The 12,914-nt window shown below is 37.1% G+C and overlaps 1 protein-coding gene across 3 annotated transcripts in view; it reads right to left on the bottom strand.

The window, feature by feature from the left end:
• The window catches only part of LOC137630640 (uncharacterized), a 154,037-nt gene that overhangs the window by 78,020 nt on the left and 63,103 nt on the right, over positions 1-12,914 (bottom strand). For all 3 annotated transcript variants that reach the window (XM_068362250.1, XM_068362252.1, XM_068362251.1), the window contains exons 10-16: positions 10,892-11,101; positions 10,527-10,691; positions 9,202-9,399; positions 8,980-9,075; positions 8,156-8,300; positions 3,170-3,342; positions 2,787-2,848 (exon numbers count right to left, since the gene is read on the bottom strand). In XM_068362250.1, the coding sequence (XP_068218351.1) occupies positions 2,787-2,848; positions 3,170-3,342; positions 8,156-8,300; positions 8,980-9,075; positions 9,202-9,399; positions 10,527-10,691; positions 10,892-11,101 (1,049 nt within the window). The remainder of the gene's footprint in view (positions 1-2,786; positions 2,849-3,169; positions 3,343-8,155; positions 8,301-8,979; positions 9,076-9,201; positions 9,400-10,526; positions 10,692-10,891; positions 11,102-12,914) is intronic.

Here is a 12,914-nt window from a genome sequence, read left to right as displayed (position 1 = left end):
TTTAAAAAGAAATTAAAGCATTGTGTAACTTTAAAAGAGATTTGCTGTCTGCCCACATGATGTATGGTGCCTAGTACTCCACTGAAGAACGAGCTTCTCCAACTAAGAAAGGTGGCTAAGACGACTTGCCAACTTTGAACAATAAGTATTATTTGTGGACAGAAGGGTTGCACTACCCCTTTAAACCTGCTGATAAGATTGTCTGATAGAAAGACTAACTGCAGTCATATCTATCAGGATGACCACACTCATACCTCTGCTTGGGTGTGAGGTATGACTTCTCCCAATTTATAATTACCCTATATTTCTGTGCATAAGACGACCTTTAAATCCCAAAATTCACCCCTGAAAATTGCGGGTCATCTTATACAACCATTATGAAAATCGCTCCTTGAATTCTAAGTGATATTTATTGGTAGTATATCTTAGGCCTTGGTACAACAATAGAAAATAAAGATAACCAAACAACACTTACCTTATACAGCATATTACTGACATGAAATTTGCGCTAAATAGCCTATTTGAGGGAATATTCCATATCAATGAAATCAGTTTTTATCTATGCGTGTCCAGCTGACAAAATGTAAACAGAATTATGGTTGCGTTCTTAGCAACCTTTATCTTTCTTTTTCTCAAACCTTTCGATAATTATAATGGTAGCTTTAATGGTGATGGTACTAACATTTAGATTACCATATTCATTTTCCTTAAAAATCCACCATGATTCAAATTATCCTCCGCCTTTTTTCCAATTTCGCACCATCTCTCTGTCACATCAAAAGTTCTAGTGGCAGCACAACTATTCAATTCCTTGGTTGCTTATATAAATTCTAATCTAAAACTAGCCCCATACTTTCATTTTTTTGCCAGCGGTTACATAATTGATGTGGGTACGAGTTAAGAATTTAAACTAAAACTGAAAAGTGTCAGTGCTAGACACCTGTGGAAGAAAACTAAGGTGTTGTATGCCAGACTATTGATAAGTAAGCTGAAGCAAGTAGGCGTGTTGTAGCAGCGAGTGCTGTAGGTGCACACACACAGGTAGCACGCTGATGTAGCATGCGCTTTGTATCGCATCCCCTTCCCTCAGGGTCAGGAGACTGAGATAAGAGCAGAGCTACCCGGCACACTCACACAGGTAGATGTGTGCTCAGGAACATTAGTGCTTCTACAATCCAGAGTGAATTGATGACTCTCAAAGAGCACATACTCACCTAGAGTGTCAGGGGAGAGAGCGCAATAGTAGATGCATTTTAGGTGGCTATCCTGAGATAGCTCTGAAGAGCTAGGGAGCTCATGCACAGGCGCACGCTGGCACTTCAGAGTTGTCTATGGGAAAGCTATGATTCCCAACACCTGCAGGCAGGTCTGTGCATTTGCATTTCTATCCTCCGTTAGGCTCCAGAGGGCCGACGAGCTCAATGTGCGAGCAGAAGTGTCTGCTTGTTTGTTGAGAGATGCATTGCTCCTTAACACTTGTGTACCTTAGAGGGAAAGCGTGGAGGTGGAGCACTCCAAAGAAGGACTCCAGCAAGAGGCTCTGTTAGAAGAGCACCTGCAGGGGCATGAAATAAGGAGGGAGAGAGACTTCTCTTATCAGCTCTGTATGGAGACGAGCTGATAACATCTCCGGTAGAAGCAAAAAATATCTCCTGTCTAGGGCCCCAATCCAGAGCCTCAATGGCTCCACCAGCCTATCCTCAGAGGCCGAACCCTTCAGGCCCATGGAAAGGGTAGGGTCTGCTGCCTAGAGGGTTTCCCTGAAGTAAAAAAAGCCATCTTTTTTACCTCGAGTATCCTCCGAAGGAAGGCGACACTCAGGAGGTGACCCCCGTGGAAGAGACCGAAGTAAGCGTACCAGGGAAAAGGGAAAGAAGTCGTATTTCTTCAACCATGAGGAAGGCTGCGAAAGTGAAGAATCATGTTTTGATTTCCTCCTCCTACCGTACGCTTCCCACTGGGAGGATGGCTAAGACTGACAATAGTCACAGGGTGAGGCCTGGCTGCAGGAGTGTTCTCTACAAACTGGACACAAAAGGTGATCATCAGTCTCCCTTCTAGACATAAAGGTACCGCAATTACAGCCCAACACAATGAGCATACACGCATTTCCAGGATTCTCACCTCACCAAACACAACCAAACATACTGGAAAAGAAAAAGTAAAAAAAAAATATTAGTGCAAGCCAGTTACTCCAGTGGTTGGAACGTTTGTTCACACCACCGGATGAAATCAAAGTGGATGTCAGTGAGCTGGCGGGGGGAAGGGGATACTGTACTTTCCCGCTACCGACTGGTAACTACCAGTCGGTTGTTCTCACCTTGTAATAAATTTCAACGGGCGCGTATTCCAGCTTCGCTGCATATCATTCCATACTTCCCCGCTACCGACAGACAACTACCAGTCGGTTATTTACACTTTGTTATAAATTTTAACGGCCATGTATTCCAGCTTTGCTATAAATCTATCCTATGTAAAGGAAGAGGGTTTGTAGATGTATTGGAACAAATAAGGTTTGTGTTCCAGAGTTAATGATGAATAAAATTTCTTCAAATAACCTACTGGCATTGTATGTATTATCCAAGAAAGAGAAAATAAAATCAAGCCTCTTTCAAATACAAAACTGTATTTGTATTCAATATCAAATAGTTATAATAGAAGACATTTCATAATGGCATTACTACCATTGTAGAATACCCTCTATTCTGCAATAGATATGAATGAATTCTATAATTATTCCTTATTTTGTTGAATTTATAATCTATAATGTAATAAAAATTACTTACGCAGTTCCTCTACTTCTTGGAGTCAAAACCACCTTATTAGTGTGATCAAGAGGTGACCGTGCCTGCAAGTGAAAAATATGACGTCTAAGTGTAAATTATTCATGTCCACATAGTATGCTAATGACAATTTTAGTAGTTTCAATTTTTTTTTTTTAAATACTTTTTAACTACCCTAACTCCCATATATTACTTCTTATTCTCTGCATAAAATTTTGCATTAGTTAAAAAAATCCAATTCCCCCAAAATAGCCAATTAAGAACACTGCTGTATTTAGTCATTCGCTCAAGAGCACTACTTACTCACTAATGATCACTAGTCACTTTGGTACATTTACCAATCTTGGCAAATAATGCGTTTCCCCCAAAATTTAAATGAAACTTACAGTGGTAGGCATATCCATTATAACCTGAGGACTGATAGTGCCTGAACTTGGGGTACTCATGATGATAGAGGGCTGTAGGGCTGGCCATGATTTTGGTACATGCTGGCTCTTATATCTCCAGTTATGCTGTGGTTTTTGAGCTACAAAGTCTAGAAGATGCAAAACACCTGGATCTGGAAAGAAACAAATTTATTCATAACAATTTCCAACCTTAAATAATGAAAGAAATCTGATTCTATAAAGAAATTATTAAATTTTTCATACAACTGTTATTGATCACTTTAGTTAGCTTGCTTTCATGGTCTATATAACACAAGAAGATAGAGCAACTCGGCTATTAATCCAATGAGCAAATGGATCCCTCAGTCCCAGCAATCAATTAAAACAATCTTTCGGTTTTCTAATCAATTATACCAAGAAATTAATGGGACTGGGAGACAAAGAATCAACAAAATACACAATGTGTTTGAAGGTTACATTCACTTCACAACAAACCCACTACTCCCATTATCATTATCATTATTACTATCTAAGCAATAAAGCTAGTTGGAAAATCAGGCTGCTATAAGTCCAAGGGCTACAACAAGGAAAAAATACCCCCGTGAGCAAAAGAAATAAGGAAATAAATAAACTACAAGAAAAGTAAAGAACAGTTAAAATAGAATATTTCAAGAGCAGCAACAACATTAAAACAGATCTTTCATATATAAACTATAAAATGGCTTAGGTCAGCAGGCTCAACACAAAAACATTTGCTGCAAGTTTGAACTTTTGAAGTTCCACTGATTCAACTACCCGATAGGAAGATCATTCCACAACTTTGTCACAGCTGGAATAAAACTTATAGAATACTCTGTAGTATTGAGCCTCATGATGAAGAAGGCATGACTATTAAAATCAACTTCCTAACTAGTATTACAAACAGGATGGTACTGTCCAGGAAGATCAGAGTGCCGAGAATGGTTAGATTAATGAAAAATCTTATGCAACATGCAGTGAAGTAATTAAATGAAAGGGCCAGAGATTACTATCTAGATTAGGAATAAAAACTTTAATAGACTGCACGTTCCTATCCCAGAGATTACTATCTAGATTAGGAATAAAAACTTTAATAGACTGCACGTTCCTATCCAACAAATTTAGATGAGATTCCACAGCTGAAGATCAAACATGCAAACAATACTCGAGACAAGGTAGAATGAAAGAATTAAAACCCTTCTTCAGATTAGAATGATCACAAAAAAACTTGATAGACTTTCTCAATAAGCTAATTTTTTTGTGCAATTGAATTAAAGATAAGACCTAATTTATTTCTCAAAAGCAAATTTGCAGTTGAGAATCACACCTAAAATTAAGACAGGTTGGTTTGTTGCCTATTTACCTTACCCAATGAAAGGCATTAGACCTAACTGTTTCATCAGTCCATAAATAAGAAGACTAAAAGGCACTTTATGTTGAAAATACAGAGTAGCTAAAAATGCCAGAACGGACTGAAAATTCTAATTTTTGCTTCACTGTTCATGCAAAAGAGATTGGCAACCCTACCCTGGCTTTAGAAAAAGATAAAAAAAAACTGTTTTAAGCATATACCTGAATATTTTAAGAAAGTGCAAGAGGTTTGTTATTTGTATACTACATACACTATGTCTCAACTGCTCTATCAAATCCCATTAGTAGTGAAGACTGTGCAGCCTGTCCTGGATATGTCATATTCATGCAAGATTTATTTAAAATCTCAAGCAGACTGGAATGGCATTTTGAGGGATCTTTTGGGCATGAATTGGTCACGATTGCATAATAATGTTAAGCCTGTTAGTCCTTTCAATGAGAATCTAGTCAACATAATTAATAAGCATATCCTTTCTGGTGTGCTAAGGTACCGAGTGAAAGAAAAACCCTAGTTCAATGATTGCAAACATGCTTATTTGGAGAAGCAGGAAGCCTATCATCTTTGCAAGGGTAAAAGATCAAATTTGACTTGGAACAACTATACTCAACTTAGGGCTTTTGCTCAGAGAGTTTATGCTTAATCAGAAAAAAGAATACAATGTAACCATAAAAAATCCATTTCTGGTACAACCCAGGAACATAAGTGGTGGGATACCTTTAAATCCGCACTCTTGGGGGTACACACAACAATTCCTCCTTTACTAAAACCATATGACTGTCACTCACTGTCCAAAAGAACAGGCAACCCTTTTGCTGTGTTTGACAGTAAGCAGAGCAATGAGAAACTCAATCTTCCTCATTCCCGTTTTCCTGACGCTAAACCAACAAGTTTAGCTTTTTGATCTTGTGAAATTAAAGCTCTCTTGAAGAGTTGATGGAAGAAGTACAAGAGGAAGGCCAAGGTTTGGGTGGATGGATGGAGTGAAGGAAGCTCTGGGTGATAGGAGGATAGATGTGAGAGAGGCAAGAGAGCGTGCTAGAAATAGGAATGAATGGCGAGCGATTGTGACGCAGTTCCGGTAAGCCCTGCTGCTTCCTCCGGTGCCTTAGATGACCGCGGAGGTAGCAGCAGTAGGGGATTCAGCATTATGAAGCTTCATCTGTGGTGGATAACGGGGGAGGGTGGGCTGTGGCACCCTAGCAGTACCAGCTGAACTCGGTTGAGTCCATTGTCAGGCTGGGAGGAACGTAGAGAGTAGAGGTCCCCTTTTTGTTTTGTTTCATTTGTTGATGTCGGCTACCCCCCAAAATTTGGGGAAGTGCCTTGGTATATGTATGTATGTTGATGAACTTTGATACTTATGGGTGTAGACCCAAATGATATTTTTCCTTTGTTTTTTATAAAGACTGCAGATTTCTCAACTCCAAAGTTATCTACTATTTTCTGAAAGTTAGCAAAAAAAGGTTCTTTTAGCACTCATTGCAGAATTGGTAATGATACTCGATTATGTAAATGCATTTGTGGTAGCTTAAGTACAGCTGATTACCGCACAATTTCCATAACTCCAATATGTAAATTTTTGGAACATCTAAATAGGTTAGATGAAGACAATCCTCTGTTCCCTAGTTTGCAATTTGGCTTTGGCTTTCATAAAGGCTTTGAAGCATGTGATGCCTTTCTTACAATCTCCAAATCTGTACAGAAATCCCTTGAATGTGGTTAGGAAGATCGTATAATTAGATTGATTTCAGTGCTTCTCCTGATCGTGTTAATCATGAGGCCCTTATTTTCAAACTCAAAACAGTTGGGAGTGGAGGGGTCTTTTCTTAGCACCATCATTGAATTTTTAATAATAGAATGGAAAAAGTTGTTGATGGGCACCATAGTGAGTATAAGAATGTGATATCTGGTGTTCCTCGGAGTAGTGTTTTAGGCCCATTACTTTTCATAATTTATAGTTATACATCACTTAGTTTGGTTTAGAACACAAACTTGTTGCATATGCAGATGATGCTACTCTCTCTACATAAATTCCATCAACTGAATGCATATCTCAGATTGCTATATCCCTTAAAAGAGATCTACCTAAAATTGGTGCAAATTATAGTGCATGAAGTTGAATTCTATCAAAAATCAAAGTATGACTGTAAGTAGGTTGAGGAGAGTAGCTCCTCAACATCCGGATCTCAGTATTGATAATGTTTCTTTAACTCTGTATGACTTATTTACAATTTTTGGTGGGATTCTCAACAGCAAATTTACTTTTCAGAAACACATTAGGTCTGTCTTTTCTTCAATTGCACAAAAAATTGGGTTATTGAGTGTCTTGTAAAATTTTCGGTTATACATCTATTCTGAAGATGTGTTTCAATTCTTTCATTCTACCTTGTTTTGAGTAGTGTTCTACTGTATGGTCTCCAGCTGCGTTATCTCATCTTAACTTGTTGAACAGTAACTTACAATCTATAAAATTTCTTATTCCTGATCTAATTAATCTCTGGCAACGCTATTCAATTAGTTCATTATGAACGTTGCAAATGATTTTTCATAATTTTAACCATTTTTTACAAGTAGATCTTCCTGGACAGTATCATACTGTTCATAATACTAGGTATGGGTATGCAGTTAATTCTAATAGTTATGCCTTCTCCATCATGAGTCTCAATACTATATAGTATTCTAAAAGTTTCATTCCAGCTGTGACCAAGTTATGGAACGATTTTCCTAATCAGGTAGAACTTCAAAAGTTAAAACTTGCCGCAAATGTTTTTATGTTGAACAGGCTGACATAAGTCTCTTTCCATAGTTTATATATGAAAGACTTTTAAAGTAGGTACAGTTCTCAAAATATTTTAATTGGTCCATTACCTCTGATATATTTTATTTATTTCCTTATTTCCTTTCCCAACTGTGCTATTTTTTTTCTGTTGGAGCCCTTGGGCTTATGGCACCCTGCTTTCCTAAAGCTTAGCTAGTAATAATAATAATAATAATAATAATAATAATAATAATAATAATAATAACAATAATAATAAGTGGAAAGTAGCCACTGAACAATTATAGTGCAGTAGTTGACCCCTTGAGTAGAGAAAAATTTTTCTCTATGTTAATGTTGTCAGAGGTATGAGGAAAGAGAAGAATGTGTACAGAGTAGACCAAACTCGCCGTATCCAGAGAGGGATTCAATGTAATGCTATCTGGCCAGTCAAACAACCCAATAACTCTCAAGCATTAGTATCGCCACGTGTGACTGGTGCCTTGGCCGACCTACTACCATTATAAAATACTGTATTCAAAATCTGTCATCAAAATGCAGATAATCAATTAATGTATTCCCAAGACAAAGTGAGCAGTGAAATTGTAGGCAATAATAAAAGAGGTTGAGCCAAATCTTGACAAGAAAATTACAACTGACAGAGCACCTACAATTTGATAAAAGGCTCAACCATGTGAAAACAAAAGAAAACTTGTTTACTAAAATGATTCACACTTAACATAAACACAAACATTGAAAGCAGGTGCCAAATCACATGATAAAAAATTTTTGTCTTTAGCAAAATTACAAAGGTTGTACGTAAAAATCAATTAAAACTTACTTTCAGACTCTCTAGCTGTGAGGTACGTAATGTGTTCTGTCATTGATGTGTAAGCCTGGGCAGCACAATGGCCAAATCTCTCACGCCAACCAAGTTCATCTAGTACAATTTGAACTTGTTGTAATGTTAGCTGCGACAGCGTGCTCTAAAATACATTGAAAACGATAACATGAGCTACAAAGACATATTAAAATAGATACAAAAATAGAGTACCCAACCATAATATATACTATATACTGTACAGTTATTCAGTCCCAACTGATCCACCATTAGGATTCATAATAGTTGCATTAGCAGATACAAGACTCAGAGGCTACTTTGTAAACAAAACAAGGCTACTATGATGCCAACCATATAACTTAAAGTCAGCCCTAAACTTCCAGATTCAACTTTGCTAAATTTGATTATTGGGAGGAAGTCTTAAAATATTATTCTGGTAAATAAAGTGAATATGCCTTCAATAAAGAGACATAAAAGCTATCATTACATAAGGGTATGAAAATTCACTTATGAATAGTAGTTAACAGTTACTACTACTTGTGACTCAATACTATCAATTACTTTCATTTACCCTCATCAGATGATATTCTTCTCATTTGCATAACAAATGCCAGAAAATCCTTCTTTTCAACTGCAAAACACCAATACAATCTGTAGTATTTAACCTCTACTTATGATATGAATACCATCTATTTTGGTTAAAAAATAAGTTTTGACATTTTTACAGCTTTAAAGATGAAACTTCTGGCTAATTCTATTTTGGTGCAACATACCCACTTTATGCTTGAGGACCCAAATTATCCGAGATACTTGAAGAACCTTACCTGGAATATTTTTGGAACGTATCTACGAAGATACGACATTATTTTGGCATTGGACTGCAGGTTTTCCTCATTATCACTGGTCTCACAAACACTGACCTAGAAGGAATTATGAAGGGAATAATTAACAATAAAATAATCATGCTAAAATTTCAGTGACAAATTATACAAAAGACTTGTTAAATCAATAAATTTCACAAAATCTTGAATAACTACAGCAATTACCTTTCCATAATTCATATTATATAAACAGTTACGGTCAACACTCTGATCACAGAGTAAAATTGCATTTGTATGGACTACGCGTTCAAGGGGCTTGAGTATACGAATAAAACGCTGCCGTGAGGATGTGCCGGGCTCTGGTTCTGATGCAAAGAGTCGATATGATTTCATTTTTCGATCATAAAGCCCTAAAATCTCGACCTGGAAAAGAACAATAACCAGAAGTGTAAAATTGTAAACATTGTCATATCTAACCTGAAATAGTAAAAATACTACAGAATACACAAATAACTGAAAGCTGCATCATCTCTTTCGTTTGAATTCGCAGTTCAGGTGCACCATCACTTTTCAAGAATCTGAGTCTGGGATCCTTGTTAATTTGAGCATAATTACTGTAATTTTAATTTTTCTTAACATCATGCATCTTTGAGTTAAGACAGCCAAATACTTAAAGATTGTTGTTGAATCAAGCTATTTCCTTGAATAAACTAGAACAAAAATATTCTCTATCACACAAAATATCATTTATCAATTTCAAACAAAAACTAAATGCCTAACTTTTTTAAGTTGGTGCACTAATCAGCTTTAAGAATGTTTTTGGTTTATGTGAATGTGTAGTCTAGATGCAATACTGGCTGATACAACAGTACCAAAATGAAAGAGCAATCAGTCAAACCACAGAATGAAAAGCAACAAGAAATTATTCAGACATACAATAAGCATAATAAAGATATTTACAACAATGATAAAATAAACTTAATAATTAGTAGAACCAGATTTGAAAAACTAGAGATAGAGGACAAACTGGTAACATTGCATTTATGAATCATAAACCAAGTTGACACTTTTTTTCAAGTTTAAATATATCAAATTCAAATTCTCTTGCAAGTTAAGTAAATATCTTTGAAAGACTTAGCGTGAAAAAGGGACAGGCGATGCTGGAGTAGTTTTCTACCAGCAGATGCACAACAGAGCGAGTGTCAAAGCTGGTACCATTGAGACTGGGAGTCTTCATTTTGAATTTATGTGGATACGTCAGAAGATCGTCTCAAGACTGTTAAGACAACTTATGATTAATTATTTGTTATGAACAAATACTGGACAATTATAATTTGGAATGCCATATGATGTCTATTTCTTTTAGAATTGCTAAAATTTTAAACATTTTCTTTTTGGCCCGTCTCTCATTAATACTGCTTTTCCAACTAGGGTTGTACCTTAGCAAGTAGTAGTAGTAATAATAATAATAATATTATAAAGGAGTGCTGATATTTCTTACTAAACATTGTGTTAGTTTTTAACCCAAGACTAAAAACCTTCATGCTTACCTTAACTGCTTTCTTTGTGCCATCTGCTGTGCTTGTTCCAAGACTGACTATGCCAAGTTCAACTGTGGTTCCATCAAAGCCAAAGTCATATACTTTATCTTGTAGCATGACTGAACATACACACCGTAAATAATTGTAAATTTTGTTGATGAATGTTTTTTCCACCTGTAAAAGGAATGTGTCAAATATCTTTTCATATTATCAATGTTTTGGTTATATTTCATATTGCAATGAATAATAACAAATAGTAGTTTCCATATTTAGAATAATATTAAACATGTAACAAAGTAAAAAGTATGACACTTAACATTTCACCACATATGAAATATTTACACAACTATACATTCAAGTGTATTATATCATACCTTCACCCAGGATTCTACGTTCATTATGGCTGTCTGACATGCCCAATGGTATATCAGCTTTAATACTGCAGTTGGCGCAACTTTATCAATCGGTGTTGATCCAAAGATAGAGCCACTGTAAACGGACACATATTTTTTTCCACAACATTCACTAATCCACACATATCCACCACTTGTTGAAAGCACTTTTGGATCAGAGAACATACCCAGCTGAAAAAGACAAGCACATTATTCAGTATGTTATAATATAAATATAGTATGTAATATACATACATACATATACCAAGGCACTTCCCCCAATTTTGGGGGGTAGCCGACATCAACGAAAGAAACAAATAAAAAAAGGGGACCTCTACTCTCTACGTTCCTCCAGCCTAACAAGGGACACAACCGAGTTCAGCTGGTACTGCTAGGGTGCCACAGCCCACCCTCCCACATTATCCACCACAGATGAAGCTTCATAATGCTGAATTCCCTACTGCTGCTACCTCCACGGTCATCTAAGGCATCGGAGGCAGCAACAGGGCCTACCGGAACTGCGTCACAATCGCTCACCATTCATTCCTATTTCTAGCATGCTCTCTTGCCTCTCTCACATCTATCCTCCTATCACCCAGAGCTTTCTTCACACAATCCATCCACCCAAACCTTGGCCTCCTCTTGTACTTCTCGCATCAACTCTTGCATTCATCACCTTCTTTAGCAGACACCAATTTTCCATTCTCTCAACATGGCCAAACCACCTCATCACATTCATATCCACTCTAGCTGCTAACTCATTTCTTACACCCGTTCTCACTCTCACCACTTCGTTCCTAACCCTATCTACTCGAGATACACCAGCCATACTCCTTAGACACTTCATCTCATACACATTCAATTTCTGTCTCTCTGTCACTTTCATTCCCCACAACTCCGATCCATACATCACAGTTGGTACAATCACTTTCTCATATAGAACTCTTTTTACATTCATACCCAACCCTCTATTTTTTACTACTCCCTTAACTACCCCCAACACTTTGCAACCTTCATTCACTCTCTGATGTATATCTGCTTCCACTCCACCATTTGCTGCAACAACAGACCCCAAGTACTTAAACTGATCCACTTCCTCAAGTAACTCTCCACTCAACATGACATTCAACCTTGCACCACCTTCCCTTCTCGTACATCTCATAACCTTACTCTTACCCACATTAACTCTCAACTTCCTTCTCTCACACACTCTTCCAAATTCTGTCACTAATCGACCAAGCTTCTCTTCTGTGTCTGCAACCAGTACAGTATCATCCGCAAACAACAACTGATTTACCTCCCATTCATGGTCATTCTCGTCTACCAGTTTTAATCCTCGTCCAAGCACTCGAGCATTCACCTCTCTCACCACTCCATCAACATACAAGTTAAACAACCACGGTGACATCACACATCCCTGTCTCAGCCCTACTCTCACCGGAAACCAATCACTCACTTCATTTCCTATCCTAACACATGCTTTACTACCTTTGTAGAAACTTTTCACTGCTTGCAACAACTTTTCACCAACTCCATATAACCTCATCACATTCCACATTGCTTCCCTATCAACTCTATCATACGCTTTCTCCAGATCAATAAACGCAACATACACCTCCTTACCTTTTGCTAAATATTTCTCGCATATCTGCCTTACTGTAAAAATCTGATTCATACAACCCCTACCTCTTCTAAAACCACCCTGTATTTCTAAGATTACATTCTCTAATCATTACTCTACTATACACTTTTCCAACTACAATTAACAAACTAATACCTCTTGAATTACAACACTCATGCACATCTCCCTTACCCTTATATAGTGGTACAATACATGCACAAACCCAATCTACTGGTACCATTGACAACACAAAATCACAAATTTTTAAGTAATTTGTATTTTTCCTAACATACTTACCTAGAACTACCTTCTTAGGAGTTACTGGTAACTCTACCTAACCGACCAGATTTTTGTATAGTTTACCCTCTTTCCGTTTTCTACGGG

This window comes from Palaemon carinicauda, chromosome 38 (assembly GCF_036898095.1).
Source record: "Palaemon carinicauda isolate YSFRI2023 chromosome 38, ASM3689809v2, whole genome shotgun sequence".
NCBI classification, from domain to species: domain Eukaryota; kingdom Metazoa; phylum Arthropoda; class Malacostraca; order Decapoda; family Palaemonidae; genus Palaemon; species Palaemon carinicauda.
Note: the sequence above shows the minus strand (reverse complement) of the source record. Positions and strands in the feature narration are given on the sequence as shown.